Consider the following 27,123-nt stretch of genomic DNA (forward strand, 5'->3'; position numbering starts at 1 on the left):
CATATACACACCTGCACACACACACACACATATACACACCTGCACACACACACATATACACACCTGCACACATATACACACCTGCACACACACATGTACCATGTACATGCGACCGCCCATTCCTGACATCCACTGTAAATTGACTCTGTAACCATGGTGATAAACAATGTTACCTGATCCTGCAAAACACTCTACTCAGGTGGTGTGTGTGTGTGTGTGAGAGAGACATTGCTACTCGGGTGATGTGTGTGTGTGTGTGAGAGACATTGCAAGGCAAAACACTTCTACTCAGGTGGTGTGTGTGTGTGTGTGTGTGTGTGTGAGAGACGTTGCAAGGCCAAAAAGAGAGAGTGGTATTTGGCCACTGACGAGCCAGTCAGTGTGTTTGCGTGGACAGCATGAGTGTGTTAGCAAAGGGCTGAGTGTGTGTGTGTGTGTGTGTGTGTGTGTGTGTGTGAGAGAGTGTGTGTATTTGAGACGCCATCATGGCAAATCCAGAGGAAATTCCACCCAACAACACGCTTACACAAGACGGAGGAGAGACAGGCCCAGAGGTGAGTGTGTGTGTTTGTGTGTGTGTATGCATGTGTGTGCGTGTGTGTGTGTGTGCATGTGTTTGTGTGTGTGTGTGCGGGTGCGTGTATGCATGTGTGTGTGTATACATGTGTGTGCGTGTGTGTGTGTTTGTCTGTGGTGTGTGTGTGTGTATAAAGTGAATATATGTGTGTATATCTGATGATGTGTATTATACATGCAAGAATGTGTGTGTGTGTGTGTGTGTTGGAGTGTGTATGGATGTGTCTCTGTGTGTGAGTGTATGTGTGTGTGTGTGAAGTGAATATATGTGTGTATCTCGGATGTTGTGTATTATACATGTAAGAATGCTTGTGTCATATGTTAATGTGTGAGTGTATGTGTACTATATGTATATGGGGCAGCCGTGGCCTACTGGTTAGCGCTTCGGACTTGTAACCGGAGGGTTGGCGGTTCGAACCCCGACCAGTAGGCACGGCTGAAGTGCCCTTGAGCAAGGCACCTAACCCCTCACTGCTCCCCGAGCGCTGCTGTTGTTGCAGGCAGCTCACTGCGCCGGGATTAGTGTGTGCTTCACCTCACTGTGTGCTGAGTGTGTTTCAGTAATTCATGGATTGGGATAAATGCAGAGACCAAATTTCCCTCATGATCAAAAGAGTATATACACTTATATATATATATATATATATATACTTATAACTTAACTTATATATGTTAATGTATATGTGTGTGTGTGTGTGTGAGTGAGTGTGTGTTTACTATATGTTAATGCATGTGTGTATGTGTGACTGTGTGTGTGTGAGAGAGTGTGCAGTGTTTCCCATACATTGACTAATCTGTGGCGGGGCGCCACGGAATAAAAATTGGCCACCACAGATTAATATTCTATGTTTAATTTAATTTAAATTAAATATAAGGTCAAATCCTTGCATTGCCATTGAGCTGCGCTTTTTACGCACACAGCCTTTCCTTGCCCCGCCCCGCTCTCTCTCGTAGCCCGCTGCCCCTCCTCTGCATGTGCATTTAACAAAATATTCACGATTGTTGAAGGATTGTTGTTGCCACATAGAAGCATTGCATAGAAGACGTCTGGCTAAATTGCTATTAAATCCACTTAGCATCGTGACCATGCTGCGCAAATTTGTTCAAAACTGCTGCATTGAAGTTAACTCTACTAAGGTCTTATCACAACATAGTAGGCTACATTGAAGAGACTAAACTTAAAGTTAAGTTATGCAATCAAGCAGTATCTCAAAGCTAACGTTAGAATACTGTTTGGATGTAGAATTTAGCATGCCTAACCTACTTACAGCTGCTTGTTTGTTGAAGAGCTCATTTTATTGACTCTGACACTAAATGTTTGCAAAATCCCGATGTAAATGGAAAAGTGTTTTCCAAAATTCAAAAGTGCTTGTCCCAAGGAGAAGTACGAACCTTTATTTTAACTATGTAGAAAATGTTATGAATTGCATCCACACATCAACTCAATTAGACCTATACACTACCAAGACGATCTTAATACCCCCCCGTTGTCCAAGTCAGCTACCACCACAAATTGAATCCAATTCTGTGGGAAACACTGAGTGTGTGTGTGTACTATATGTTAATGCATGTGTGTATGTGTGTGTGTGTGAGTGTGTGTGTATGTGTGTGTGTGTACTATATGTTAATGTGTGTGTGTGTACTATATGTTAATGTATGTGTGTGTTTGTGTGTGTGTACTATATGTTAATGTACAGTATGTGCTTGTGTGTGTACTATATGTTAATGTGTGTGTAAGTGTATGTGTGTATGTGTGTTTATTATATGTTTATACATGTGTGTGCGTGTGTGTGTACTATATGTTAATGTGTGTGTGTGTGTGTGTGTACTATATGTTAAGGCATGTGTGTGTGAGTGAGTGAGTGTGTGTGTACTATGTGTGTGTGTGTGTGTGTGTGAGTGAGTGTGTGTGTACTATGTGTGAGTGTGTGTACTATATGTTAATGTATGTGTGTGTGTGTGTGTGTACTATATGTTAATACATGTGTGTGTGTGTGAGTGTGTGTACTATGTGTGTGTGTGTGTGTGTGTGTGTGCCGGTGAGTGAGTGTGTGTGTGTACTATGTGTGTGTGTGTGTGTACTATATGTTAATGTATGTGTGTGTGTTTGTGTGTGTGTGTACTATATGTGTGTGTGTGTGACTGTGTGTAGTTGGAGGTTGTATCTGTTACAGAGGAGGAGCTTCCTGTTGTCCAGACTCCCACCACTGCTGATGTCAGCACATTAGGCTCCGCCCATGGCAACAACAACACCCCTCCCCCTGACAACCAAGATGGTCCACCTAACGAACCAGCCCTGCCCACTGAGGCCGGAGAGACCAATCAGACGCAGGACTCACACACAGACCCCACTGCTCCACCCTCTCACACCTTACCAGTCACTAAAGTACAGCCTTTTTTCTCTGGTGAGAAACACACACACACACACACACACACACATACACACACACACACACACACCAGTCACTAAAGTACAGCCTTTTTTCTCTGGTGAGAAACACACACACACACACACACACACTAGAGTGTGGCTACCCGACCCGAGCCCGACGAACCTTCCAAGGTGGGACCTTACTAAAAACATCTTTTGGTTTTCAAGGGACCCGACGGGTTGGGTCGGGTTCGGACAACTCGGGTGTGTGACAACTCACACAGAGTGTTAAAGCATTGTGTGTGTGACAACTCACACAGAGTGTTAAAGCATTGTGTGTGTGCAGAACAACTCACACAGAGTGTTAAAACATTGTGTGTGTGCAGAACAACTCACACAGAGTGTTAAAACATTGTGTGTGTGCAGAACAACTCACACAGAGTGTTAAAGCATTGTGTGTGTGACAACTCACACAGAGTGTTAAAGCATTGTGTGTGTGCAGAACAACTCACACAGAGTGTTAAAACATTGTGTGTGTGCAGAACAACTCACACAGAGTGTTAAAACATTGTGTGTGTGCAGAACAACTCACACAGAGTGTTAAAGCATTGTGTGTGTGCAGAACAACTCACACAGAGTGTTAAAGCATTGTGTGTTTGACAACTCACACAGAGTGTTAAAGCATTGTGTGTGTGACAACTCACACAGAGTGTTAAATCATTGTGTGTGTGACAACTCACACAGAGTGTTAAAGCATCATGTGTGTGCAGAACAACTCACACAGTGTTAAAGCATCGTGTGTGTGATAACTCACTCAGAGTGTTAAAGCATTGTGTGTGTGACAACTCATACAGAGTGTTAAAGCATTGTGTGTGTGCAGAACAACTCACACAGAGTGTTAAAGCATCGTGTGTGTGTGACAACTCACACAGAGTGTTAAAGCATCGTGTGTGTGCAGAACAACTCACACAGAGTGTTAAAGCATTGTGTGTGTGACAACTCACACAGAGTGTTAAAGCATCGTGTGTGAAGAACAACTCACACAGAGTGTTAAAGCATCATTTGTGTGCAGAACAACTCACACAGAGTGTTAAAGCATCGTGTGTGTGACAACTCACACAGAGTGTCAAAGCATTGTGTGTGTGACAACTCACACAGAGTGTTAAAGCATTGTGTGTGTGACAACTCACACAGAGTGTTAAAGCATCGTGTGTGTGCAGAACAACTCACACAGAGTGTTAAAGCATTGTGTGTGTGACAACTCACACAGTGTTAAAGCATCGTGTGTGTGACAACTCACACAGAGTGTTAAAGCATTGTGTGTGTGACAACTCACACAGAGTCTTAAAGCATCGTGTGTGTGCAGAACAACTCACAGAGTGTTAAAGCATCCTGTGTGTGCAGAACAACTCACACAGAGTGTTAAAGCATCATGTGTGTGACAACTCACACAGAGTGTTAAAGCATCGTGTGTGTGACAACTTACACAGAGTGTTAAAGCATCGTGTGTGTGGATTAAGAAAAGAGAGGGAGGAGGGAAGAGGAGGAGGAGGGAGGAGGAGGATGGTTAGAGTGTATTAGGTGTGTGAGGTTGTCAGAACGCTAGCAGAGGAGGTATTCTTTGGGGCAGCCGTGGCCTACTGGTTAGCGCTTCGGACTTGTTACCGGAGGGTTGCCGGTTCGATCCCCTCGGCACCTAACCCCTCACTGCTCCCAGAGTGCCGCTGTTGTTGCAGGCAGCTCACTGCACCGGGATTAGTGTGTGCTTCACCTCACTGTGTGTTCACTGTGTGCTGAGTGTGTTTCACTAATTCACGGATTGGGATAAATGCAGAGACCAAATTTCCCTCACAGGATCAAAAGAGTATATATACTTATATCCTTATTCTTGGTGTGTGAGGTTGTCAGAACACTAGCAGAGGAGGTATTCTTGGAAGAGTTGTGTCTTGGAGAGTTTTCCCATGTGTGGGCACAATGTGTACTGTCTGTCTGTGTGTGTGTATGTGTGTGTGTAGTATGTACTGTGTGTGTGTGTGTGTGTGTGTGTTTGTGTATGTGTATAGTATGTACTGTGTGTGTGTATAATGTGTACTGTGTGTGTGCACAATATGTGTGTGTGTGTGTTTGTGTATGTGTACATGTATGTGTGTTTGTGTATGTGTGTGTGTATGTGTGTAGTATGTACTGTGTGTGTGCACAATGTGTACTGTCTCTGTGTGTGTGTGTGTAGTATGTACTGTGTGTGTGTGTTTGTGTGTAGTATGTACTGTGTGTGTGTTTGTGTATGTGTGTGTGTAGTATGAACTGTGTGTGTGTTTGTGTATGTGTGGGTGTAGTATGTACTGTGTGTTTGTGTATGTGTTCGTGTAGTATGTACATGTGTGTGTGTGTGTGTGTAGTATGTACTGCGTGTGTGTATAATGTGTACTGTGTGTGTGTGTGTGTGATATGTACTGTGTTTGTGTAAGTCTCTGTGTGTGTATAATGTGTACTGTGTGTGTGTGTGTGTGTGTGTATAATGTGTACTGTGTGTGTGTGTGTATAATGTGTACTGTGTGTGTGTGTGTGTGTAATGTACTGTGTGTGTAGTATGTACTGTGTGTGTGTTTGTGTAAGTCTATGTGTGTGTATAGTGTGTACTGTGTGTGTGTGTGTGTAGTGTACTGTGTGTGTAGTATGTACTGTGTGTGTGTGTGTGTGTGAGTGTGTATAATGTGTACTGTGTGTGTGTGTGTGTAATGTACTGTGTGTGTGTGTGTGTGTGTGTGTGTGTGTAATGTGTACTGTGTGTGTGTGTGTGTGTGTGTATAACATGTACTGCGTGTGTGTGTATAATGTTTACTGTGTGTGTGTGTGTGTGTGTATAATGTGTACTGTGTGTGTGTGTGTGTGTGTAATGTACTGTGTGTGTGTGTGTGTAATGTGTTCTGTGTGTATGTGTGTGTGTGTGTAATGTACTGTGTGTGTGTGTGTGTGTAATGTGTACTGTGTGTGTGTGTGTGTGTGTGTATAATGTGTACTGTGTGTGTGTGTGTAATGTACTGTGTGTGTGTGTAATGTGTAATGTACTGTGTGTGTGTGTGTGTAATGTACCGTGTGTGTGTGTGTGTATAATGTGTACTGTGTAATGTACTGTGTGTGTGTGTGTGTAATGTACCGTGTGTGTGTGTGTGTATAATGTGTACTGTGTAATGTACTGTGTGTGTGTGTGTGTGTAATGTACTGTGTGTGTGTGTGTGTATAATGTGTACTGTGTGTGTGTGTGTGTAATGTACTGTGTGTGTGTGTGTGTGTGTGTGTGTGTGTGTGTGTAATGTACTGTGTGTGTAATGTACTGTGTGTGTGTGTAATGTGTAATGTACTGTGTGTGTGTGTAATGTGTAATGTACTGTGTGTGTGTGTAATGTACTGTATGTGTGTGTGTGTGTGTGTGTGTGTGTGTGTGTGTGTGTGTGTGTAATGTACTGTGTGTGTGTGTAATCTGTAATGTACTGTGTGTGTGTGTGTTTAAGTTGTATTGTGTGTGTGTGTGTGTGTGTGTGTGTGTGTGTAATGTACTGTGTGTGTGTGTATAATGTGTACTGTGTGTGTGTGTGTGTGTGTGTAATGTACTGTGTGTGTGTGTAATGTGTAATGTACTGTGTGTGTGTGTGTGTGTGTAATGTGTACTGTGTGTGTAGAGATGCAGAGTCTCGGGAGTCGTCTGTTGGCTCGCAGGATGGAGTTACTGATCGGAGTGTGTGTCCTGGTCCTAGTCAGCCTCATCTTCGCTATTGGCCTTGGAGGTGTGTGTGTGTGTGTGTGTCTATGTGTGTTTGTGTGTGAGTATGTAGGATTACTGTATGTACTAGGGATGAGTCACGATCGTCGAATATTCAAATAGTCAAACTGCGTGGGTAATTCGATCTTAAAATAGCTTTCTCGATATTGTTAATATCGCGCAGTTCCAATGGGCTACATGCGTGGGTAATTCGGTCTTAAAATAGCTTTCTCGATATTGTTATTATCAGCTACAGTGGGTCCCAGTTAAAAATTGACACTTCATTCACGATCAAGGTGATTCACGCAGCTGGGTGAAATGTATGTACAACTGCAGCCGCTTGGGGGCAGCATAGTCTGCTGTGGCGTTCCACGGTCGAACCGGACGGCGCATTCAACAGCAAGGGCTGTGATTGGCCGAGTTTTCAGTGCGTTTCTCTGTGTTTTTAGCAGCCCCTGCAACATGCTAGTCCACTGTAGCCTAAGCTTTGTACATAATGTTAAACATAGTTTTGGATTCAGTGGCAAGATTTCTTGATTGTACAGTGCCTGTCTCTCAGTAATGTTTTAAAATGAGAGCTTCGTCAGCTGGCAGTAGGCTACTTTGTCGGTAGTCATGAGAAGTTCGCTTGCTAACAGAACATAAATATGCTGCCCAGAAACCTTGTGAATAGTTCTGATTTTTTTTACTACACTAACGAGGTTGAAATATAGACTTTGCCTACAGCATCTCCTTAACAGTAATGTTAACAAAATGACAGCATTCATAAGAAAAACAAATTCGGTCACTCAAGACTGTGCCACAGCAACCAGTGTAGGCTACAGTCCTACCCAATAGGCCTACTCGAAGCAGATAGCGTTGTCTGACGGTCAAGTGGGTTAATGCACGTATTTCCAGAACAGGTCTGCAACTTTCAGGTAGTTCTGAGTTCGAATCTAGGCAGGAGCAGAGCCATATAAAGGCCTAGGCCTATTGTTATCATTTTTTGCAAGGTGTTGCTCCTGGCAATACTTGTTTATAAGACGTTTGGTGATTAGTTGATAGCTGTTTTTGGGACACGTTAAACTTTCTTTATAATGAGCGCATACGGGGAGTAAAACGACTGTTACGCGCTGTTACAACTGTAGGCTACAATGGTCGCAATACAAAAATATGCGTGTGTTAGTTTAGTTAGTTTTGTGATGTTTTGCACTTTTGCCTCGTGTGTTTTCAGGTTTGAGGCCTTTTTTGGCAAGATTGACCTTGGTTAGACTCTGCATATGTTATTTCTCCGTATGGAAAATAAAGTCAATTTTCGACACACGTCTGTTATTAGTTCAATAAGAAGTGTTGCTTGTTAAAACATGTGACTAGTGAAACTCAAATGATTCTAGAAATATTTAGCCAAAGCCAAAAAGTGTTAGAGAGAAGGAGAGACGCCGGTGCAGCTCAGATGTCTTCTTAATTTTCTTTATTCTTTAGTAAAAGGTGCAGAACATTATTAAACTTTAAAGACAGAATACGCACGCAGGCACATAACTAGGCTACTTTTTGTTTTCTTTTACTCGGCTATCTATATATGGTTATCAGCACACAATGTTGGGCTAATTCACTAGTTATGGATATCACAAGTTTAAACAACGAAAACAGAAAGGATGGAGACAGCAAAGCTAGAGGAGTTATTCCAGATGGGCAAGAACAAGGTAGGCAATTGGTGTGCTTGTCAGAACGTTAGATTACAGCTGTTTAAAGCCAGACGTCACGGTACGCTAGAACATAACTAAAGGTAGCTTTAGCTATAGGGCTGTATCAATTTGTCCAAATTAATAGGTCATCGTAGACGTTGTTGTTGTATTATTGCATGTGGATATTGTTATGCTATGTAGGCTACTTTTTTTGCAATGCACGGACCTAAAACCGGGAAACGGACAAATATTGTACACACGTGAATTTGTTTTTGCGGGGGTGGGGGTGGGAGGGTGTACGTACCATAGCTCTCTCTCTCTCTCTCACACACACACACACACACACACACACACAGTACCTTTCTTAGCCACAGTTAATTTTAGTGGTGATATGTATGGACATTGTTATGCACATTATTGACTGCAGTTTATTCTCATCAATGTCATGAATGCATATTGATCAGTTGTTAATACTGTAGGCCTAGAAGTTGCATTTGAAAATGTTACTGTTGTAGGCTGTTTGTTTTTTATTTCAGCCACACTGTTTTAAAGTGGTTAGGATCATTACACAGCAATTTTGAATAAGCCATACTGCAATACCGATTTCATGGTTGCACCATGCACATGTTCGCCGATTATGTGGCCCTCAGTAACCTATAAATTCAATGATGTGGCCCTCTATGAAAATGAGTTTGACACCCTGCTCTAAAATATCTGTCCTGGCCTGGTTGCACCGGATTGTGGACAAACGACAGAAGCGCGGAGAACCCTCCTATGTCTACCAAAAAGTGTTACTTTGTGCCCCGCGCTCCCCCACTGCTTGTGAAAGAAGGGGGTGGGGGAGGGGGGCTTAACGTGAAAAAGCTTAATGTCCCAAAACGTCATAATGGTAGGCTACAGGAATAATAATAATAATAATAATAATAATAAAGCTTTATTTGTATAGCACCTTTCATACACAGAATGCAGCTCAAAGTGCTTTACATTTGAAGCATGTAACACAATAATAGTCAGTCAGTCATTATCAATCACTTTTCTTTGCTGTTTATGTTATACTCAGCAACATATCAAAAATATAGAAAATGACGTCATAAGACTGGCAGCCTTAACCCTCTTACCCCCCACAAGCACGCCATATGGCAACTGTGGCAAGGAAAAACTCCCATATTCCAGGAAGAAACCTTGGGCAGAACCTGACTTAATAGGGGGAGCCCATCTGGAAGTGGGGGGAGGGTATGGGATGACCAGAGCCGTCTTCGCTGTGCTATTCAGAAAGCATCTTATTGTCTTTCCAGGCGCACACAGCTCGTTATAGCCTATCGAGTGCCTTAGCAGATAGGCTCTGCTCTTGGGTTTGGCCTCACAACGAACTCAACCCTCTTGTTGCTTGCAGTTTGTTAAATAAAGTGATGCAGATTACATTATTTATTTCTGATTAATTGCGTCTTTTTTGCAACATCTGCTTGTTAGGCTGGGCTACTGTCAATGTCCTGTACAGGTATATGTTCAACAATTGATGGTGTAGGCCTAAAGGCTATTATCAATTAGGGACTGTTCATTATTTATTTAAGGGGCTACCGGAGGAGTTTTGGGAGCGTTAGTCAAAAAAGACGTGACCCTCCCTCGCCAGCAAGACATTTTTCTATGACCCTCCAAAGTGATTGAGAAAAAACGCATGACCCTCCCCAGTCCCAACAATTTAGGCTATTGATGCCTTCTGTCTACTGAGTCCTTCCTTGAAATGCCTCGAAAAGGCTGTCGTTTGCACAATTTCACAAATAATCTCTGGGACCGAAACAAACCTGTCAACTTTTCCCGGGTTTATCGCGTATTTTAACGTTTTCCTCGCTGTCTTAGGAGGAGCTGCAGGGCCGTCGCAAGGGGGTGCGAGGCCCTGTACGAACTTGACAGATGCATGAACTTACGTGCATGAAATCATGCGATAGCTTACTTTACACATAGCCAAGGCTACCGTCGGTGTATTTTAATAGTAGCCTAGTCTAATAAGCTACACCAGCTTGTCTTTAAGAGGGGAAATTGTATAGCCTATAACATTAGCTGAGTCACATATTTGGCCATATGGTGTTTATCATAGGCTACATCATGAAACCAAATAGTGTAACAAAGGCGAACACTTTAACAGGGGAAATTAATTGGGCATGAATCATTGTGCTTAACGGTATTTGTCAATGCAGAAACACACACGACATTCAAACTGTTGATAAGATGTGCACTATGGAAATTGGTCTGTAGGCTAACAATGTACTTGTACAGGTAAATGTTCAACAATTGCTGTACAGGCTATAATCAATTAGCTAAATCATTTGTCAAGCTGTTTAAATTTGTGCTACATTCAAACGCAAAAGGTGCTTTGATATCTTTTTCGTTTGAACGTCGGCAAGCAGGCATGCTGCGGTTGCAATGAATGAGGATAATTGGTTTTATCTGCAGATTTATTTTTTGCATCTTACAACAATTGCATCTACATTTTCATATTATAATGTTTTGTCAAGTGTAAGCTTAAACTACCGTGATCAATTTAAGTTCCCGTGCCCCCGCTGAAAGTCTCATGCGCTTATCGTTACACTATCAAATATATAAGTAACCATGACAAATAGGGTATAAGATATATAAACTCACGCTATTGTATTATCATATATGGTTGATAATGGCTCAGCTTTCTCTGATTGTTCTACTGACTTGGAAACTGCATCATGGAAGCAGTAAGTCAAGTCGTATCAAAAATAGTAGTGGCAGAACTCCAAAGTGACACCTTGTGGTTGTTTATGTCAACTGCAGTTTGTGCCATTTCTGCTGAGAAAATGGGGTGCGTGATTCCTGAAGGAACCCGTCCAAACTTAACTGGGACCCACTGTACATGCGTGGGTAATTCGATCTTAAAATAGCTTTCTCGATATTGTTAATATCGCGCAGTTCCAATGGGCTACATAATTCACGCAGCGCCAACTGTCACAGATCGCACAGCAGGGTACTTCCCTGTCGCTCACATGAGTGAAACCCCCTTCTCCTTCCCGATCTAGGCTACTGCCTGATTTAGGCTACCAGAGTTGTGTAGGCTACTGCCTGATCTAGGCTACCTGATCTAGGCTTCCTGCGTTGTGTAGGCTACTGCCTGATCTAGGCTTCCTGATCTAGGCTACCTGCGTTGTGTAGGCTACTGCCTGATCTAGGCTACCTGATCTAGGCTTTCTGCGTTGTGTAGGCTACTGCCTGATCTAGGCTTCCTGATCTAGGCTACCTGCGTTGTGTAGGCTACTGCCTGATCTAGGCTGCCTGCGTTGTGTAGGCTACTGCCTGATCTAGGCTACCTGCGTTGTGTAGGCTACCTGCGCTGTGTAGGCTACTGCCCGATCTAGGCTACCTGCGTTGTGTAGGCTATCTGTGTTGTGTAGGCTACCTGCATTGTGTAGGCTACATAGTAAACATTCTAGGCTACTGCCTGATCTAGGCTACCTGTGTTGTGTAGGCTATTGCCTGATCTAGGCTACCTGCGTTGTGTAGGCTACATAGTAAACATTCTAGGCTACCTGCGTTGTGTAGGCTACTGCCTGATCTAGGCTTCCTGCGTTGTGTAGGCTACATAGTAAACATTCTAGGCTACCTGCGTTGTGTAGGCTACCTGCGTTGTGTAGGCTACTGCCTGATCTAGTGTGTTGTGTAGGCTACATATTAAACATTCTAGGCTACTGCCCGATCTAGGCTACCTGCGTTGTGTAGGCTACATAGTAAACATTCTAGGCTACCTGCGTTGTGTAGGCTACTGCCTGATCTAGGCTACATGCGTTGTGCAGGCTACCTGCGTTGTGCAGACTACCTGCGTTGTGTAGGCTACTGCCTGATCTAGGCTACCTGCGTTGTGTAGGCTACTGACTGATCTAGGCTACCTGTGTTGTGTAGGCTACATAGTAAACAAACAACAGAAGAGGAGCGTTGTCATGACCTCGTGACTGTTAACTCTGCAGTAATGAACTCTTGCAATACTGCCAAGACATATACCACCAATGAGCACGTAGTCGTTTACCCCATGACAGTGGTATTCCCTCCTACTTGAGTGTGCCTGCGACTTCTGAGCCGTCCGAGTGGCTGATCTCCGCAGCTGGACTACCGGTGATTGTTCGTGTCTCCTCCCTGACCATGTTGACATGCTCATTTGGTTTATAACAAGAATATGACATGCCGAACCAAGGCTATGAATAGTTACATTGATTGAAACTAATTTGTTAAAATTTAGGCTATTGCACAAGGCAGGTTCGCATTACATCATTATGAGAACATGTTACTTGTTGAATTAATAGTTTGTTTGATGACAAATCGCTAAAGATGAAATTGGCCTCCTTTTCTGTCATTGTGAGAAGGTGCGTTTTTTTTCCCCTCTGATTTTCGAACGATATTCGACTTTTGCTCCTCAATTGTCGAATGACATTTTTGGCAAAAATTCACATCCCTAATATGTACCGTGTGTGTGTATGTATAATGTGTGTGTATAATGTGTGTGTATAATGTGTGTGTGTATAATGTGTGTGTATAATATGTGTGTGTATAGTGTGTGTGTGTATAATGTGTGTGTATAGTGTGTGTGTGTATAATGTGTGTGTGTATAATGTGTGTGTATAATGTGTGTGTGTATAATGTGTGTGTATAATGTGTGTGTGTGTGTAGTGGGTCTGAGTTGTGTTGGAAAGTTCCGGTGCTCCACGTCTGGCTGCATTCCGCTCTCAGCTCAGTGTGACGGGAGAGAAGATTGCCCAGCAGGAGAGGACGAGCTGAGCTGTGGTAACACACACACACACACTACACACACTATACACACACTACACACACACACACACTATACACACACTACACTCACACACTATACACACACTAGACACCATACACACACACACTATACACACACTATACACAGACACACACACACACATACTATACACACACTATACATACACACACTACACACACACACACACACTATACACAGACACACTACACACACACACACTACACACTATACTGTGACAGAATCACGTTTCTGTCCTGTTTACATAAAATATTTAATCTACCAAAATATATGTATTTACTTATTTTCACTACATCACACTTTTACTATATATTACTTCCTCACTATTGTCACTTGAAGTAGTTGGCTGGCTTAGTGACCTTCTAATTGACCAGCCAATCAGGTGTGGTGGAGGTCATGAGCTGGAGTCTCTTTAAACAAAACAGGAAGTGAGCTGTCAAACCGGCGGGGAGTTGAATGTTCAGTTCAATGTGTCGGAGGTTGCGGTAGCTCGGTGGAAGTTCGGAAGCGCTTTGATGGAAGTAAACTAAAACCTATGGACCTATTGGACGACTGGAAGTGAATGTGGATTTTCGGATCGGATGTGTGGATTATAAAGGTACTGTGCTAATGGATTAGTGCGAAGTGTTAGGCTACACTTTTTGCCTGGCTAATCGAGCCTATACCTCTCAAAACCTCCTCCAAAAACTTTGGTTTCAACTAGGCCTACGTCGTTTTCATCTCTTCCTTGCTGCTCTCCTCCCGGGACACACACACGCTCATATAGGCTACACACACACACAGGAACACTTGCTGCCAGTCCCTCCTAGGCCACTCGTTTTTATTTGTTTGTTTTTTGGTTATTGTTTTGTTTGTTTGCGTCGCTATAGACGTAGCGTTTTGTTGGATCTAATGAGCTGTTGCCGACGTCCTGAACTGAATGACATTTTGTTTAATACACTGCATCACCTGCTTGAAAACCACATGCTGTGTTGTGTTTCTTTTCTTGTCAACTTTAAAATGGGAAGGGTGACGGGGTCTTTATACTGACACGGCAGTTTTTATGCTGCCTGGCTACAATACACACACACTACATACACACACTATACACAGACACTACATACACTGCACACACACACTACCCACTATACACACACTATACACACAGACTACACACACACTACATTCACACAGGCGACTACAACTTAGGCTACTTAAAGGGCGTAGCCAGAAATTATATATATGTGTATAATGTGTGTGTGTAATGTAGGTGTATAATGTGTGTGTGTGTGTGCCTGTCAGAGGGTGTGCCTGTGAGATTTTAGGTGGCATCAACCCAGTACAAGTGAGGTGCGCATATGACAGGTGGAACGAAAATGACCTGCAAATGTAAACACTATAGACTACTGTATATCAGTGCTCTCAAAATGAACGTGACCGCGTAATGACAATAAAAAAACGCACGTTAAAATATGCTACTGGCAAGAATAATTCTTCAGAGGCTGCACCATAATTCATTTTAAAACTTAAATGTATAAGTATATATACTTTTTTGATCCCGGAAATTTGGTCTCTGCATTTATCCCAATCTATGAATTAGTGAAACACAGTGGTGGAATGTAACGAAGTACAAATACTTCGTTACTGTACTTAAGTAAATTTTCCACGTATTTGTACTTTACTTAAGTAGAATTTATAGTGCATACTTTTGACTTTTACTTCGTTACATTTTACAGCAATTATCTGTACTTTTACTCCGCTACATTTCTACAACACCATCGTTCCTTTTTACGATACATTTTATGATTTTTTTTCTCTCTGACAAACACGTTTGTTTTACCAGGCGGCGGGGTTGCTACCACAGGTTCTGGAGCGCTACAGTACGTGCCCAGCTTTTAAATCTTTAAAACATAAGCTTCTAGTCTAGACCAGGCAAAGCGTGAGCTTGTAGCCATCTGCATTCGGTAGGCTATATTCACCAGACCCATGGCTACACTGGACATGCAACTGTGTTCTGTGCCTTTCTCTGTCTGTTATCTGAAGCGTTAGGGCCTCCTCTGCGATGAGATTGCTATCCGCGGATCAGCGAAGTTACAGGCTATGTCCATGCTTCTGTCACACGTCTGATCATTTGCGGCACAAATGAATGGTAGACTATTATAGAACCGCTGGCCGAAAAAAACGTAGCATTTTCCAGATTAGGAAATATTTCTTAATTGTGTGTGATCAAATAAAGAGGCATAGCCTACAATTGGGGGGTAGAAATGTGAGCGCTCATTCAATGTCTATGTGCGTCTGCGCAAGTGAAACTGAACCTAATCATAACACCTTTCTCAGCAACTTTTCTGTTCAATCAGCAGAATTGGCATTACGATCCAGCCGACGTTTCCCTTGTCTACCCCGTTAAACTTCAGGCTCTCATGTTTTGCTGAATGATATTTTACTCAGCAGATCACCCTAGTAGATAACCAGAATTAGGCCTACAGTCTCTAGAATTTTAGGTCAGAATGTAAACTGGGCCACAGATGGTAAGCACAATTGCATTAGCTTAAATCTAGTCGAGTATAACCTAAAACTAGCTTAATTAAAATGCCACAGCCCATACTAATCTTTCTTTTAGAATATAGATATTAAGAGAATAAATCATTATGCAAATACTTTTACTTTTAATACTTAAAGTACATTTAAAAGCAGGTACTTTTTACTTTTACTTAAGTAGGGTTGTCATTGTGGTACTTTTACTTTTACTAAAGTAAATATTTCTCTGTGTATTTGTACTTTTACTTAAGTACTGAGATTCAGTACTTCCTCCACCACTGGTGAAACACACTCAGCACACAGTGAACACACAGTGAGGTGAAGCACACACTAATCCCGGCGCAGTGAGCTGCCTGCAACAACAGCGGCGCTCGGGGAGCAGTGAGGGGTCAGGTGCCTTGCTCAAGGGCACTTCAACCGCGGCCCACTGGTCAGGGCTCGAACCGGCAACCCTCCGGTTACAAGTCCAGAGTGCTAACCAGTGGGCCACGGCTGCCCTGTGGTTACAAGTCCAGAGTGCTAACCAGTGGGCCACGGCATGTAGATCTAATTAGAAAAAAAAAGCATAAAGCTATTTTAAGTTAGAATAAAAAAACTTAGAATGCAGTGCCTATTTTAGAGATATTGTAGGTCTAAATCAACACCTGAACTAGGCTTTGATTAGCAAACTGTATAACCGATTGGCCGAAGTAGCCTGAGCTATTAATACTTGGGAAAATATCCTTTGAACAGACATCAAGAACCACTATCAGTGAGGAACAGGAGTTACCTCCACGTACTTTACTCCTAATTTGCTGTGCAAACAGTCATTTCAGGGTCTCCGATGAAGCGTCCATAATGCGCGCTGGCTGCGTTTTGACAGGTGCAATGTGAGGCTAGTGCAAGACGGCGGGGCTTGGATTTAAACATGGAAACAATTTCATCATAGGTTGCTTTCAGGAGCTTCTGGGAAATGCATGGAATTGCCATTTATTTAGAGAGCGAATAAACTTATGAAACAGAGAAGTATCGTCATGTAATCCATTGATTTCAACAATGTAACTGTATTTTAAATACCAACAATTTAAATTGTAACTGTACAGAATACAGTTACTCATAATTTGTATTCTGAATACGTAACGCCCGTACATGTATTCCGTTACTCCCCAACACTGCACGCACACACACTCACACACACACACACACGCACACACACACACACACCTCTGTTTGTCTTTAAAGTGTGAGTCAGTGGGCGCTCTCTGGTGCTGCAGCTGTTATTCTCACACACACACACACACACACACACACACACACACACAAAGACACACACACACACACACACACAGGGCCCTATCATGACATTCTAAAGTGCATCGTCACTCGTCAAAAGTCTATTCAAATTTAGTAGGATGTCCAGTTCACATTGGGAGGGGTTTCGTTATCAAACGTGGAGCGCATGGCACAACAAGGTGTTCCTAGGTTTTTTAATCAGTCATATGGGTGTGTTTGGGGCGTAACATCATTTAAACCAATGAGAATGACATCTGTCATTCCCTTTAACGGCGCAAAGCGCGATATGTCAAATAAATGCATCGTTATTTTGGCATTCAACGGCGCATTTGAAGGAGGCTGCTTGCGAGACAGTATGAAATAGTCATTCTTAAACCATGCTTTACTAAAACCTAGCATAGCCTTCACGCATTTGCACTCGTCTATTATTTGAACTCATTGGCAAAGTGAAACTAACTTCACCAAGGTGTCAGTCAACGAAGACAGTTAGATGCAGTTACTTTCACTATTGACTGACAATGGGTTACCATCGAAAACATAGGCTGAAAAAAACAACACTTACCCTAATATTGCTCAAATGACTGAATAAAACAACATTTATCCTGCAGTGGAGTTGCTTATATCTCGTGACAGTGCGTCTTCAGCTGTGCTCCATACGTGTCTCTCACCTCTCCCCTAATCACTTTTAACCATCATTACCAATTTGCAAATGATGGTGAATAACTACTTATCATGATGTACAGTATTTCGTAATATCTTTATTACAGTGCATGAAAATGCACTGTACTGTTCTTCCTAGGCAACAACAACTTCTTCTTATTAGCCTGCTCTGCCCTTTCTTGTAGAGTGCGTCAGTGTTGGCTGACCAGTCCAGTTTATTGTCCAGGTGGAGATCCAGATACTTGTAGGTGCTAACCACCTCCACATTGACCCCATCAATGTGGACTGGTAGCAGAGTGGGCTTAGACCTGTGGAAATCCACCACCATCTCCTTGGTCTTTGAAGTGTTAAGTTGAATATGATTGAGTTTGCACCATTGCACAAAGTCCTCCACCAGGCTCCTGTACTCCTCCTCCTGCCCGTTCCTGATACACCCCACAATTGCAGTATCATCAGAAAACTTCTGCATGTGGCATGACTCGGTGTTGTAGCAGAAGTCAGATGTGTACAGGGTGAACAGGACTGGAGAGAGCACAGTTCCCTGTGGCGCTCCGGTGCTGCAGATCACAGTGTCAGAGAGACAGTTCTTCATTCTGACGAACTGTGGTCGCTCGGTCAGGTAATAATAACAAGCATACAACAAGCAATAACAAGCATAGTTAGCATGTTAGCATGTTAGTTAGCATAGTTAGCATAACTATTAAAAATGATAAGCTAGGTTAGCTAAGTCACATGGTTAGCATGTTAGCATTGCTAGCATAGTTAGCATGTTTATCAAAACTGCTAGAAAACGTTAACTAAGTAGCATGGTTAGCATGTTAGCATTGCTAGCATAGTTAAAAATCTTAGCATAACTGCTAGCAAACATCAGAGCCATTCCAACTTTTAGTTATCGTCAAATATCTACCTATACACAGCCATTAAACTATTTGAATATCAACATTCATTAAACTGCTAGAAAATGTTAGCTAAGTTAGCTAAGTAACATGGTTAGCATGTTAGCATTGCTAGCACTGCTATAAAACATTAGCTAAGTAGCATGGTTAGCATAGTTAAAAATCTTAGCATAACTGCTAGCAAACATTAGAGCCATTCCAACTTTCAGTTATCGTCAAATATCTACCTATACACAGCCATTAAACTATTTGAATATCAACATTCATTAAACTTCCAGTCTGTCAACAACTTTTAAACGGTCTACTTTTAAACTATCATTAAACTATCTATTAAACTAGCTGTCTATCAACAATCTACATAAACTAGTCTATAAACTAGCTGTCTATCTACATTCAGCTTTTAAACAGTCTACTTTTAAACTATCAACTGTTATTAAGCTATGCAACCACCATGTCTATCCTAGCATCACCGTAGTAACCATCTCTGTATTATCTGTTTTAACTATACATGATATTTTACATCACAACTTTAGCATTTTCATGCACTGGTAATTCCTTGGAATTGCATTTCTAGTTACAGTGCATGAAAATGCACTGTACTGTTCTTCCTAGGCAACTTCAACAACTTCTTCTTCCGCTTACCACTTTTTCCGTACGCAATTTCTCTTGAACAGTTTAACTTAGAAACTTCGTTCAAACTTTGTAACGTAGGTCTTCAAACAGACCAAGCTGCTATGCCTTTTCAACTTTTCAACTTTTATACTTTTTAAACTATTAAAGAAAAACTTTTTAAAAATCCCCATAGACTTAACATTGCCGATTGTGACATCATAATACGGCCGTTAAGCAATTAGAATCCTATGGCAGGTGTTCAGGCCACCTGCAGCCTCAGGCTTTAAGCATACAATCTGGGTCAATTAAGACTACACATCCTATTCAACTGTTTCCTCTGCCCAAAACTGTTTCAAAATAAAAGTCCTCACTACAATAATCCACTGTTAAACAATGTAACCCATTAAACTACTGAACTTTTTACATTCAACTTTTAAACGGTCTACTTTTAAACTATCATTAAACTATCTATCTATTAAACTAGCTGTCTATCAACAACTTTTAAACTATACATTCAACTTTTAAACGGTCTACTTTTAAACTACCATTAAACCATCTATCTATTAAACTAGCGGTCTATCAACAACTTTTATTAAGCTATGCAACCACCATGTCTGTCTTAGCATCACCGCAGTAACCAGCTCTGTATTATCTATTTTAACTATACATGATATTTTACATCACAACTTTTGCATTTTCAGGCACTGGTAATTTCTTGGGAATTGCGTTTCTAGTTTTAATTATGTTTTCCATTGTAATCGTGCAATTTGTAATGCTTTGCATGGACGTGCACTGGTGTGCGTTCATGAATGATAGAAGGATGGTGCGTGCACCTGCCAATATAACTGTTGACATGCGCTCTTAAAATAGCATATGAACAACTTGCCATTGACTTCTGACCAGGTTTAGGTGGTGTACGATAGCGATTTTTAGACAACGCGCCAGGCCCCTCCCTAGGTTGTTAATTGCCACACCCCTGGACGCGATGTTTAAAAAATAAACGTGCAAAATACCGAATTAAACTTTGCGCGGGTGGAAAACGAGTTTTACGCCATTCGCTGGTGTGCAAAATACAGCCCTCAGTGTTAAACTTGCTCTTTACCATAGTCCAGTCTGAGGGTGTAAACTTGCTCTTTATCATAGTCCAGTCTGAGGCCTTAGTGTTAAACTTACTCTTTATCATAGTCCAGTCTGAGGCCTTAGTGTTAAACTTGCTCTTTATCATAGTCCAGTCTGAGGGTGTAAACTTGCTCTTTATCATAGTCCAGTCTGAGGCCTTAGTGTTAAACTTGCTCTTTATCATAGTCCAGTCTGAGGGTGTAAACTTGCTCTTTATCATAGTCCAGTCTGAGGGTGTAAACTTGCTCTTTATCATAGTCCAGTCTGAGGCCTTAGTGTTAAACTTACTCTTTATCATAGTCCAGTCTGAGGGTGTAAACTTGCTCTTTATCATAGTCCAGTCTGAGGCCTTAGTGTTAAACTTACTCTTTATCATAGTCCAGTCTGAGGGTGTAAACTTGCTCTTTATCATAGTCCAGTCTGAGGCCTTAGTGTTAAACTTGCTCTTTATCATAGTCCAGTCTGAGGCCTTAGTGTTAAACTTGCTCTTTACCATAGTCCAGTCTGAGGCCTTAGTGTTAAACTTGCTCTTTATCATAGTCCAGTCTGAGGGTGTAAACTTGCTCTTTACCATAGTCCAGTCTGAGGCCTTAGTGTTAAACTTGCTCTTTATCATAGTCCAGTCTGAGGCCTTAGTGTTAAACTTGCTCTTTATCATAGTCCAGTCTGAGGGTGTAAACTTGCTCTTTATCATAGTCCAGTCTGAGGCCTTAGTGTTAAACTTGCTCTTTATCATAGTCCAGTCTGAGGGTGTAAACTTGCTCTTTACCATAGTCCAGTCTGAGGCCTTAGTGTTAAACTTGCTCTTTATCATAGTCCAGTCTGAGGGTGTAAACTTGCTCTTTATCATAGTCCAGTCTGAGGGTGTAAACTTACTCTTTATCATAGTCCAGTCTGAGGGTGTAAACTTGCTCTTTATCATAGTCCAGTCTGAGGCCTTAGTGTTAAACTTACTCTTTATCATAGTCCAGTCTGAGGGTGTAAACTTGCTCTTTATCATAGTCCAGTCTGAGGCCTTAGTGTTAAACTTGCTCTTTATCATAGTCCAGTCTGAGGCCTTAGTGTTAAACTTGCTCTTTACCATAGTCCAGTCTGAGGCCTTAGTGTTAAACTTGCTCTTTACCATAGTCCAGTCTGAGGCCTTAGTGTTAAACTTGCTCTTTATCATAGTCCAGTCTGAGGGTGTAAACTTGCTCTTTACCATAGTCCAGTCTGAGGCCTTAGTGTTAAACTTGCTCTTTATCATAGTCCAGTCTGAGGGTGTAAACTTGCTCTTTATCATAGTCCAGTCTGAGGGTGTAAACTTGCTCTTTACCATAGTCCAGTCTGAGGCCTTAGTGTTAAACTTGCTCTTTATCATAGTCCAGTCTGAGGGTGTAAACCTGCTCTTTACCATAGTCCAGTCTGAGGCCTTAGTGTTAAACTTGCTCTTTACTTTATCATAGTCCAGTCTGAGGCCTTAGTGTTAAACTTGCTCTTTATCATAGTCCAGTCTGAGGGTGTAAACTTGCTCTTTATCATAGTCCAGTCTGAGGCGTTAGTGTTAAACTTGCTCTTTATCATAGTCCAGTCTGAGGGTGTAAACTTGCTCTTTATCATAGTCCAGTCTGAGGCCTTAGTGTTAAACTTGCTCTTTATCATAGTCCAGTCTGAGGGTGTAAACTTGCTCTTTATCATAGTCCAGTCTGAGGCGTTAGTGTTAAACTTGCTCTTTATCATAGTCCAGTCTGAGGGTGTAAACTTGCTCTTTATCATAGTCCAGTCTGAGGCCTTAGTGTTAAACTTGCTCTTTATCATAGTCCAGTCTGAGGGTGTAAACTTGCTCTTTATCATAGTCCAGTCTGAGGCCTTAGTGTTAAACTTGCTCTTTATCATAGTCCAGTCTGAGGCCTTAGTGTTAAACTTGCTCTTTATCATAGTCCAGTCTGAGGGTGTAAACTTGCTCTTTATCATAGTCCAGTCTGAGGGTGTAAACTTGCTCTTTACCATAGTCCAGTCTGAGGGTGTAAACTTGCTCTTTACCATAGTCCAGTCTGAGGGTGTGCAAAATACAGCCCACACACAGACATATAAACACACACACACAGACATATACGCACACACACACACAGGCATATAAACACACACACAGACATATACGCACACACACACACAGGCATATAAACACACACACAGACATATACGCACACACACACACAGACATATAAACACACACACACAGACATATACGCACACACACACACACAGGCATATAAACACACACACAGACATATACGCACACACACACACAGACATATAAACACACACACACAGACATATACGCACACACACACACACAGGCATATAAACACACACACAGACATATACGCACACACACACACAGGCATATAAACACACACAGACACACACACACACAGACACACACACTCACTCACACCCACACTCACACACCCAGACACACTCTCACACACATCAAAGCTGCACTATAATCAGTGGACTTGGCAGAGTTTTGCTGTTTGGACACTCAGCCCCCCTCCCTCCAAGGTCCACTTCACCCCCCCGGTAAACACAGGCAGGCAGAGAGGCAGTCATGTTCCCCAAGTTTAAACTTCATATTTTATACACATTTGCATGTGTAATTATTTTATCTAAGCTTAATACATCTGTTACTGATAGTAAAGAAAGCCAAGAGCCAGGATAGGGGACAGAGAGTCAATTCTACCTTCTCTTAGTGGTATGAGAAGATTTGGACATTTTTACATGACTCAACCTATGGTATAGTATGGGGTGAAATAAGGACAAGAAGCCCCACCTGTTATGAAGGTTGAGGGGTAGGCATTTTCCCACAACAATGATAACTGAATACACAGACACGTACTGGAAAAAAACACACATCTCAATATTTTGATCAGTGTCCCTGGACTTAAGCCAACCCCTAAAAGTTCTTACATAATCACTAAGGTATAAAAAGAGGGTGATCTCAGACTCAAACACAACAGCTACTGCTGCTACTGCTACTGCTGCTACTATGACTACTACTGCTGCTGCTACTGCTACTACTGCTACTGCTACTGCTGCTACTGCTGCTACTACTACTACTACTGCTACTGCTACTACTACTACTGCTGCTACTACGACTACTACTACTACTACTACTGCTGCTACTACTACTACTACTACTACTACTGCTACTGCTGCTACTACTACTACTACTACTACTACTGCTACTGCTGCTACTACTACTACTACTACTACTACTACTACTACTACTACTACTGCTGCTACTACTACTACTACTACTACTACTGCTACTGCTGCTACTACTACTACTACTGCTACTACTGCTATTGCTGCTACTACTACTACTACTGCTGCTACTTCGACTACTACTACTACTACTGCTGCTACTACTGCTACTACTGCTGCTACTACTGCTACTACTGCTACTACTACTGCTACTACTACTGCTACTACTGCTGCTACTACTGCTACTACTGCTACTACTACTGCTACTACTACTGCTACTGCTACTACTGCTAGCGATTGTCCTGTGAGAGTGTTGAAGATGAGGGCCGTCATCCCACTGCTGGTGCTGCTGTTCTCCATGTGTGGAGCTCAGACTCAGAGCACCCAGACTGAAGTTCAGACAGAGAGCCAGAGCACTGGGGCTGCTGCTGCTGCTGCGGTCACTACCACGCTGGACGTCACTACTGAGCTCAGGGAACTCAGAGACATGGTGGTGGAGCTGAGAGTGCTGCTGACTGTCACGCAGAATGACCTACAGATGGTGGAGGCTGAGAATGACGATCTACACACAGAGATGATCGTACTGAAGACCAAACTGGCTGCTAGTGAAACTGAAGTGGTGAATCTGAAGATCGAAACTGCAGCTGTCTGACTGTCTGACAGTGAGACTGAGGTGGAGAACCTGAAGATGGAAACTGCAGCACAAGAGGCAGAGCTGACAGCAGTGAAGACCAGAGTGGCAGCTACTGAGACTGATGTAGTGAATCTGGAGAACAAGCTAGAGCAACCCAAGGTGGCATTCTCAGCAGGTCTGACTGACTCAGGATACATGGAGTCTGGGGTTAATGAGCTGAACTTGGTCTTCACTAGATCATCACCAATGTTGGACAGGCCTACAACAACATGACAGGCTTCTTCACAGCTCCAGTCAGGGGAGTCTACTACTTCAGATTCAACGTCATGGATAATCCACCTTCACGTTATATGCACATCATGATGTGTAAGAATGGAGAGTGGATCATCTTATTACAGGAGTATGATGCACATGAAAGCCACGCCTATCTGTCCAGTGGTGTGACTCTGCAGCTGGAGGTGGGAGATGTAGTTAACATGGTACTCCCTACAGGTGACAGGCTCTATGATAATACTGATAATCACAGCACCTTCAGTGGCTTCCTGCTGTTTCCTCTCTGAATGGAACACACTGCTCAACATGATGCAGATGCTGACAAGTCATAAATAAAGTACAAATGATTATGAGCAAACAAACCCTGATGTTACTTTTTTATTATTTCTGGGTGATGATTGCACAAATTAAGCATTATTATATATATGAGATGTGATAAGAGAGATATCCTTATCTGTATAGTAGGAGATATTGAGCAGAGATTGAGCGATTGCAGACACAAGTAGAATAGTTATGATACTGCAACAAGTTTACAACCACAAAACATATTTGCTGAATTTCACAGCTCAGAAATGGTCAAAAATAGTGTATATGTTATGCATTAGTGGTCACCTGTGTTGTTCAGATAGTTAATCGAATAGTTGTTATCTAATGGTGTTAGGGACAATAAACATTGTGGTTATGTAGGTGTTTGTGAAAAATGCGGCCCTTGCGGTCCGTACCCACATGCAGGATGAGCGGCTAGGACTCACTGAGGTGAAGACACAGCAAGCAAACATGGATTTCGGTGGAGAGTGCAGATTTATTTACAGTGTGAAAACAGTGTAAACAAAAAGACTAAACAAAACAAAATACAACCAACCGGTTTCTTACGCAATAGCTAGTGATGTTACCTGTGAACCCCCTGCTTCGAAGCGTGTATCAAAGACCTGAACCAATTTGGAGTGGAGCTTTGTATCGGAGCTTGATTCGTTTTGTGATAATCACGTGATCAGTGACGTCCGAAGCTTCGTTTCCCACACACCCACGTGACTGCTTCGAAATTTAATTCAAAGCATTAAAGTTGCACGACACGGGGCGGGCCATTGTGGGTTGTTGAAAAAGGAGAGCCAACAGAGTCAATAGTGCTGCTGACACGAAAGCTTATAGCGTGGGCTTTTAGCTCCATTGTTAGCACGCTCGACTCCCGTTCTAAGGTGCGTCTGTTTCGCGGGTTCGAGTCCAGGCGTGTGCAGTACTGAATCGCAGTTTTAACACAACCCAGATTACAATTGGTCTAGGCTACGTACTCAATATAATCACAGAAATGTGTGTGCAATGTGCATGCCCATTCTTTATTCATCTCCCTCCTAAATTGATGTATTTGTTTACAAATACAAGAAATGTTCAAATGTTAGACTCTCTCCCCTCAAGGCAGAAAAGCCTTTGCTTTAAATAAAGCCAACCAATTAGGGGCCAATTGGTTGATACCCCAATGACGGGGGGGAATCTGCTCAGCACATGTACAATCAAACATGTATCACACACATACATAGAAACAATAAAGCAACATACATTTCACCATTAATAACAACATTATATATCCCTAATAAAGTAATAGTAGCACTGCTATACATACAATTATTTAAAATGGGGATGAAAAACACCCCCGCACTATGACACAGTTCAATTTTCCAATCAGGGAACAAGCTACATTTTCAATCGCTGTAATTGGGTGTGTGTGAGGGTTTTTCATTGTCTGTGTGTAAGAGAAAAATAATCAGTTTAAATGTTCCAGGAAGGATTGGGGAAAAGCAGGGACTGTGTTATCACCAACATATATTATATCCCCTAGTAAATAGCCTCTAAGTGACTGTCATCAGCAATTGTAGTATACCAGGCATTGTGTAAAATTAGTAAACAGCTAGGTTGATGCCTAACATTAAATCACTGACCTCAATGTCCAGCTCATATCAGGTGCTTTATAATAGTCTAGCAATTAGCAATAGTAATCATATTGGCCTATTATTTGCATGTTGTTATTGCTAGTTTATTTTACAATTGAATTAGTCTCCATTTCAATTCGTAAAGAGTAAAGTTGTGTGATGACACAGAAGGTTGCAGTTTAGGCACCAGCTGTGGCGCAACTGGCTGGAGCACCTGCACTATACGCCGGCGACCCGGGTTCGATTCCCGCCCCGTGGTCCTTTCCGGATCCCACCCCGACTCTCTCTCCCACTCGCTTCCTGTCACTCTCCACTGTCCTATAATTAACGGCATAAAAAGCCCAAAAATATACTTAAAAAGAAGGTTGCAGTTTGGTGAGCTAACTCATTTGTATAGGCTGTAGTTCTGCCCCTTGAAAATCCCCGTAGGCAACAGTTAGCGCATCAGCACATCTCTCTTGTCATTTGAGCTATGCCTTTATTTTTTTTAAGTATATTTTTTTGGGCTTTTATGCCTTTAATGCGACAGGATAGTGGAGAGTGACAGGAAGTGAATGGGAGAGAGAGCAGGGGTGGACAGGAAGTGAGTGGGAGAGAGATCGGGGTGGACAGGAAGTGAGTGGGAGAGAGAGTCGAGGTGGACAGGAAGTGGACAGGAAGTGAATGGGAGAGAGAGTTGAGGTGGGATCTGGAGAGGACCACGGGGCGGGAATCGCCGGCGTACGGTGCAGTTGCACCACGGCTGGGGCCAGAGCCTTTAAAGGCTTATCTTATACTTC

General features: G+C 42.3%; 1 protein-coding gene across 1 annotated transcript in view; it reads left to right on the forward strand.

The window, feature by feature from the left end:
- The first annotated feature begins 458 nt into the window (after positions 1-458).
- The window catches only part of tmprss3a (transmembrane serine protease 3a), a 57,631-nt gene continuing 30,966 nt past the window's right edge, over positions 459-27,123 (forward strand). The window contains exons 1-4 of the mRNA XM_042079362.1: positions 459-554; positions 2,729-2,981; positions 6,628-6,732; positions 13,052-13,165. Coding sequence (XP_041935296.1) covers positions 486-554; positions 2,729-2,981; positions 6,628-6,732; positions 13,052-13,165 — 541 coding nt within the window. The 5' untranslated portion in view covers positions 459-485. The remainder of the gene's footprint in view (positions 555-2,728; positions 2,982-6,627; positions 6,733-13,051; positions 13,166-27,123) is intronic.

This window comes from Alosa sapidissima, chromosome 2, assembly GCF_018492685.1.
Source record: "Alosa sapidissima isolate fAloSap1 chromosome 2, fAloSap1.pri, whole genome shotgun sequence".
NCBI lineage: Eukaryota > Metazoa > Chordata > Actinopteri > Clupeiformes > Clupeidae > Alosa > Alosa sapidissima.